Source organism: Zea mays, chromosome 4 (assembly GCF_902167145.1).
Source record: "Zea mays cultivar B73 chromosome 4, Zm-B73-REFERENCE-NAM-5.0, whole genome shotgun sequence".
Classification (NCBI taxonomy): Eukaryota; Viridiplantae; Streptophyta; class Magnoliopsida; order Poales; family Poaceae; genus Zea; species Zea mays.
Window position 1 is genome coordinate 55941367 of NC_050099.1, and position 6990 is coordinate 55948356.

Sequence of the window (6990 nt, forward strand, 5' to 3'; positions counted from 1 at the left end):
TCCATATGTTCCTTTTTATGGTGGTCCTCGTGTGTTTCCTCCCACCTATGGTACTCATGCTCCTTCTCGCGCTCCCTTAAGCACAGTAGTGCCACTGAGCATCGTGCTCCTGTTGACACGATAGTGCCACCAATCGACCACAGTGATATGGCTTCCAACCAGTCCGCTTACTCTGGTGCATCGCAGTTTCAACAATGATAGGACTAGACTAAGACGGGATAAAGGTCTAGTAAGTATAACTTTATAGATTTAAAAAAACATATTTTATATACTTCATTTAATATGTAGTTTTATTTTTTATGAGCTATGTACTTTTATTTTTTCATATATTATGCACTTTGTTTTAATTGGGTCATGTTTTGTTTTAAATGAGTCCGTCAAAGAAAAGTTAACGTGACACTAATGAATGAGATGACAGCGAAGTGATGGCAAAGACTCTTAGTTTACTTTTTTTTCATCTCCGTTGTCTTCTTCCTTTTTATCAAACCATTCTTTCAGGGTACATGGATATATAATACGGTGTACATGAATGTGCTAAGTGACGTACACGCAGTTACTTGGCGAAACGACGTAGTACTTCAGATAAGTTATCGAAGTGATGAGATCCACATCCCCAAGTAGAAATTTCTGTCAAATACGACACATGTAAGCACATATGATGAGTTAGAATAGCACGCTCACATACGCAAGTAGTCTTATTGCAAAATAAGTTAAAAAGGAGACAAAAATACTAGATAACACCTCAGCGGTGCCACATGGAAACACCACCGAGCGATGCATTCCTTCTCCATAGTCAAGGTTTGCATCGTGATACACGGTACACACGGCTCACATTATGGATTGTTGGTTTCATCATTAATCCATGTGGATTAAGTGATATTATGTTGTTTTAAATACATAACAAGTCAAAATTTATCCCAATCCATTTTAATACACTTCAATTCACATGAAATTAAAATAACTGAACAAGACCTTAGTGTAGTGTAATCAAAGGCCATTCTGCCAGCTGCACCCTGCAGACAGCGACGACCCATCAAAGATTCTTCCCAGGCCGTACATTTGCTGACGCAGAAATTGGGGGAAGGCCAGGTCAGCGCCCAAAACCAGTGAGTGTCTACGCCGCAGGCCCGGTGGCCCCAGGATTCTAGAATCAAAGCAGCTAAACTTAAAATTAACTCAACGTTACAAAACTACAACCTTCTGCCCTATAATTCTGCAATCAAAGCAAGTAAACCTAAAATTCCTGTGGTACCATCGATCCTGAAAATTGCAAGGTTCCAATACCCCGACGTCAAGAGCAGCCCAAGGTGTGCTCAATTCACCCATAGCATTACAGCTGATCTCGTAAGACTCCAGCTTCTACAGGTTTAGCAATATGTCCAACCAAGGAGTGCAGGCACAATTTCCGAACCCTGCAAAAGGCAAGACATTAGACAAAGACAAACGATGGAAAAATTCCAATGAATAGCACATGGGGAAGAGAAACGCCAATTCAACTAAAGCATCTACCACTGAAATCAAGGCCAATAAATGGTTGACATGATATATCAGCAATGTAAACCAAAAAAAAGACAAACCATGCTCATAAACGTAAGGTCAACACAACCAAATTTCCAGAATTATTGAAGACAAAAAAAAAGAGAAGGAACTGACCAACTGATCACGCGCTTATGTCTTGGGAACTGTAACATTCAAGATTTTTACATCTTGATATGGTTTGTCATTCTTGTCAGTCTTGACCTTCTCAATTTGCTTCATGAACAAAACAAATAGTTAGGAGGATGAAACACAGGGGCAAAAGTCAGCCACTAAAATGGAGTGGCAAACGTTGAATACCTGGACAACATCCATCCCTTTCACAACTCTACCAAACACTGTGTGTTTGTTATCTAGCCATGGAGTTGCTACAGTGGTGAAGAAGAATTGAGAACCATTGGTGTTAGGTCCCGCATTGGCCATGGAAAGTGTAAAAGGCCTATCATGCCTCAAGCTGCACAAAAACCACCAGCATTATCACCAAACCAGAAGGGATGACATAACATAACTAACCTTATTGAAAAAAAAAAACAATAGTGCATAGTGCTACCATAAAAACAAGGGTTTGCCACTCCCCTTTCTTGAGGGCAAAACCAGTGGGCCATTTTTATTATTACCATTACAAACACAGTAACACACCAGAACCAGAGTCATGATATCACTAAGCACAGTTGCATTAAGTTCTCACTAATATATTTTCAACTGTATATCGCTGCGCCAAATCAAATCGGCACAAACAGAACAGGATTAAGTATATGTATAACTGCATGATATTGCAATATCTCTTTTTCTAAAGAAAAATTCTAAAGAAAAATGGTAGATTAAACTTGTAAAAGTTGTATCTTGGACACCGTCAAAGCAAAATGGATACATGTGTTCTGGATAAAAAGGGCTAAAAAAGGAATTATATGATTGAAGAACTTATAGAACCGAAGGACCTCCACACAGTATGCAGAACAAATACTCTTATCTGCAGCTTATATGGGAAAAGCCAACATACCTCTTGTGAAATTCATCTTCAAATTCTGTGCCCCAGATTGATTGTCCACCAGTACCATCCCCCAAAGGATCTCCAGTCTGAATCATGAATCCTTTAATCACACGATGAAATATAAGATTGTCATAATAACCATTCCGACAATGGGTAGTGAAGTTTTCAACAGTTTTTGGACACTCTTCTGGATATAGTCTCAAGTGAATGTCACCCATAGAAGTATGTAGCACCTGAAATACGATGATGGATTTGGAAATTTGAGCCCCTCGCATGTTAAATCACCAGAGATTTTGAAGAAACAACTCAGCTGTCTAAGTTATATTCAAGGACTAACATACCAAATTATCAGGCAATGATGTTGTAGCAGTTTTTCCTAGGTCTGATGCAGACAAAAGCTCTTCTGGCGGTGGTTTTTCATTGAAAACATCTCTACCCTTAGTTGCATCTTCAGGCTCTTCTGGTTCCCTACGACTGTTAAAACAAAAGAATAACCTTGTTACATAAGAAATAAGATACATGATATGTTCTTTGAAGATGAATTCACCATGCAAAATCATATAGCAGCCAATAAAGAATTATCAAGATATGATTTGACAGCATACCTAAAGAGATATATCCGATGCTTCTTGAAAGCACAACACAGCAGCGTTGGGTCTGATAATGGTTCCTTGCTATCATTGACATTGGCAGCTACTGAAGGAATTTTTCTAACCTTCTTGTTGCCTTTGTCTCCTTGGTATAGTGCAATTCTCAGAAACCTCTCATTGTTCTCTACCTTCCCCAGGATACGGGAAACCTTATTTGTGTGCAAATTCACAATCTACACATGTATGACAAAGTTAATAAGTCTTACAGAAAAGATTCAATAACAATATGACCCAAAAAACAGTCAGCAAAAAGCAGGGAATTGTCTATCATCTATTTACACAACCAATCAAGAGGAGAAACATGAAAGAACCCTATCTTCAGTCTTGACACACAAGGAATCAAGACACAGCATGAGTTATTTTGTATTTTTGTATTTGTTTTGACTTTGGAGTTCAGCACTAACTACTATGCCCTCAATGCCAGAATCTTCCAGTAAAACCATAAAGTTTGAGCAAGGTCTTAGAGCATTGAAGAATCTCTAATACAAACATTGCTCATCACATGTTTACAAAAACAAAAGGAATACAAGATACACTAAAAATATTTAAGTATATGAAGACCAACCTCATATAAAAGGAAGTATGGGAAAGAAAGAAAGTGCAGCGTACCTTTACACCCAAAAGGGTAGCATAAATAAGAAAATTGCAACTCTCATCAAAGACAGCATTAGGTTGTGGAACATTTTCTGTTTTCTCTATTTCCTTCTCCACAGCCATTCGTCGTCCAAAATCAATAGCATCAAGGTGATACAATGGAACATCACTTCTTTGAAGATCTTGCGCCACCTAGAAAAATGACAACATTCATCAATTAAAAATAATGCAATAACATAACTTGTGCTTTCCAAATGTTTTCCAGGGGAGAGTTCCTTACATCTAGGGACTCGTCATATACACGTCTTAATTTTCCAGTTTTGAACCAAAATACACGTATCCTGCGATCAGGGGATGTGACAGCAAATTGAGTGCCATCATTGCTTACCTGAACAGCACAAGGACCAGTTAGCAGATTCATTAAATGCATAATCTGAAGGATACTATTGACCATTAGCCCATAATTTTGAAGTGTCATATTTGACAATGCATTAGGCATGGTTTATTGTGTCCAACTATTTACTTTAATGACATTTCTCAGGTAATCATATACATCAGTCAGAATGAAGTACCCAAATCGACAATTCAGATACCACCATCTAACTGCTGTGCCAATAAAAAGAAAAGGAGAAGCATATTGCATAGCAGTACAATGTCAATGATTATACCCTTATGGTTCTGCAAAGCATTCAAACATGTTCCCATTCAATAGTACGCCTACTTACTCTATTACTAAATATACAAGATATGTAAATCATTCTAGGATGAAGAAAGTACCTCAATAGCAGACACAGTAGTCTTGCATTTCGCAATTTCAAATAGATTTGTATCTGATTTCAGGCGAAACCTCACCCTGCACAAAACAAGCAGCAATGTCGATTGAGTTGATGAATTATTCAAGAGAAATATTTGTAGAAGACACAAAGGAAATCACAGGAATATGCTGACAGAGTAATAGGATAAAGCTCTAACACAGAAACAACTAAATAAGTTATTATCAAGCAAGAAAGTGACCAAGGGCACGACTAAAACTTAGATATTAATTATGCTCTTCCAACAGTTGCATGTAACTAAATATAATAACACCTAAACAGATTCTGTGATGAACATATACAACTGGTATGTTGTTCCAGTTATGAATTTTTCAGTAGTGAAAGATGGAAACATATTCTCAGGTATGCATCATTTCTCAGCACAACATACTCATTTTCTGGAAACATGAGGGTAGATGGAGACCAATATTCCAACAGTCCTTTGGCATCAGCAGATATAACAACATCATGAATGTGGTTATATTTCATAACTTTGACAGGGCCACCATGAATCTGCAGTTAAAGAAGCTCATGGAGTAAGCAACCTTTGCAATTAACATAATCTATACAAACAAGCATTGAAGGAAACAGAACAATACCTCTTTGGACATGATTGGGTCATTTGAACCAGAATGGGTATCAAATATGTGAACGAAAGGTGTATTTCGGTCACTAACGGCAAGTTTTGGTTTAACATCTCCTTCTCGATGAACCCACTCAATAGCCCCAGGAACAAATGAGAGACGTATCATGAACATCATGTCATAGTTTACAACATCATATATCTTCACAGACCGATCGTTTGATATCGTGCAGCAAAGCAATCCATCAACACTCACCTGCGTTAGTGAATCATGTTATAATTTGCAGTCATTCCTACTAACAATAATACAGGTAGGAGCGATGGTAAGAGCAAGCAAACCAAAGAATACTCTATGCATCATAAGTAGCACGAATGTAATAGCCCTGAATCAATAAAATGAACTTAAGTATGTATGCACTCACAGCTAGACCTTCGATGGGACTGAGATGAGACCGAAAATGTTTAGCAAATTCAACCCCAACAGGTTTCTTCTTCCAAAACTTCAGATGCCCTAAAACAAAAGAAATGAAAACCAATTAAGCTCTCATCTTTGAGACAGCAGCAAATAGTGTTCCATTTAATAAGCTTAATAAAATGAAATTCTGTGTAGATCTAAGCTTTCGAGTGGTGATGTTCACCAAGACTACGTCATGACACTCCACAGACTCTAAGCCCTAATTTGAATTCAGCAATCACGGGATGGAATATTTTGCTATTTGTGATCTGAACATATTTTCGTGAAAAATCAACAGACACACTGGCAACTGGTTAATTCATACAATATGGATAACACACAAAGTCATGATTCTCGGATACTGAGACGGGTATCAGAGAAATCACCATCTGCGCTCCCAGTGATGAAGAAGTCAGCAGGAGATACAGCGACGTGCGTGACGACATCCCGATGCATATAGCTCTTCTCGTACCTGCGAAACAAAACGCTTTAGTTAACCAGCTCTAAGCGACGGGCGACACTATCCAAATGGCGAGGGTTGAGAGGGCGCACATGGCGGCGGAGGGGAGGGCGTCGAGGAACGCCTGCTCGAACTGGAGAGGGCGCTTCCGCCGCTGCTTCGCCGGCGCTGGGCCCGGCCCGATTATCTCTTCCTCCTGCCCAACCGTGGGGGTGCCCACCGCGCCATTGAGGTGTTCCTGCTTGCTCTCGTGCGCACCACCGTCCTCCACTGTCGTGCTCGTTAAGGTAGAATGCGCTGCCGCCTCGCTGTCCGACGCCATCGCGGGCTCGTGCTCGAGACCTCTGCTAGGGTTCTGGGGGTTTTTTTTTGGGGGGGGGGGGGGGGGGGGGGGGGGGTTGGCGCGACTCGCGAAGGCAGGGCAAAAAGGCTGCGCGTCCCCGCCTCCCCCCATCGATCTCTCAGCTGTATAGCCTTAGGTCCGTTTGTTTCAGCTTATAGATTATATAATCTAGATTATAATCTAAATATATTATAATCCATATATAGTTGTTTGATAGTTTAGATTATTCACAAAGACAATAATACCCTTATTTGTTTATTTGATGTGAGAAAAAAAGAATGATATATATTGTAATTTCTATTTACATAACCATGGATAGTGGGTCTTTTGCCAAAATAATCTCAAATAAGCTACTCTTGAGGAGATTATGAGATTATTATAATCTGGGGTTTAGATTATATAATCTGAACCCATAATCTAGGTGTTTGTTTACCTATTTGATTATTTGCGCTGGATTATATAATCTAGAGAGATTATAATCTGAAACAAACAGGGCCTTAGGCCCGTTTGGTTAGTTTCACCGGACTAAATTTAGTCACTAAGATACCTTATTTGGTTTAAGTAACT

The 6990-nt window shown here is 39.2% G+C and overlaps 1 protein-coding gene across 2 annotated transcripts; it reads right to left on the minus strand.

Annotated features, from left to right (window-relative positions):
• Positions 1-442: 442 nt before the first annotated feature.
• LOC100383118 (Putative peptidyl-prolyl cis-trans isomerase and WD40 repeat domain family protein) lies at positions 443-6543 on the minus strand. 2 transcript variants are annotated; one of them, XR_004857605.1, is made up of 15 exons: positions 6173-6543; positions 6007-6092; positions 5589-5677; positions 5183-5422; positions 4975-5096; positions 4549-4624; positions 4052-4159; positions 3787-3963; positions 3133-3350; positions 2869-3001; positions 2537-2760; positions 1837-1990; positions 1654-1752; positions 973-1412; positions 443-627 (listed from the first exon to the last, which is right to left on the minus strand). XR_004857605.1 is itself a non-coding variant. In NM_001175785.1 (14 exons), the coding sequence occupies exons 1-13, from the start codon at positions 6400-6402 to the stop codon at positions 1669-1671; spliced, it is 1941 nt and encodes a 646-aa protein (NP_001169256.1). In that variant the 5' UTR covers positions 6403-6422; the 3' UTR covers positions 851-1412; positions 1654-1668. The 2 variants fall into 2 exon arrangements, 1 of the variants encoding a protein (NP_001169256.1); NM_001175785.1 differs by lacking the exon at positions 443-627 and having other exon boundaries at positions 851-1412; positions 6173-6422.
• Positions 6544-6990: the final 447 nt, after the last annotated feature.

Excerpts from the sequence above, each read along its gene's own strand:
- LOC100383118 (NM_001175785.1), bottom strand. The coding sequence starts at position 6,402 with ATGGCGTCGGACAGCGAGGCGGCAGCGCATTCTACCTTAACGAGCACG. Across the intron at positions 3,964-4,051 it reads TATATGACGAGTCCCTAGAT|GTGGCGCAAGATCTTCAAAG; the intron begins GTAAGGAACTCT and ends TCATTTTTCTAG. Across the intron at positions 2,761-2,868 it reads CATCATTGCCTGATAATTTG|GTGCTACATACTTCTATGGG; the intron begins GTATGTTAGTCC and ends ATCGTATTTCAG.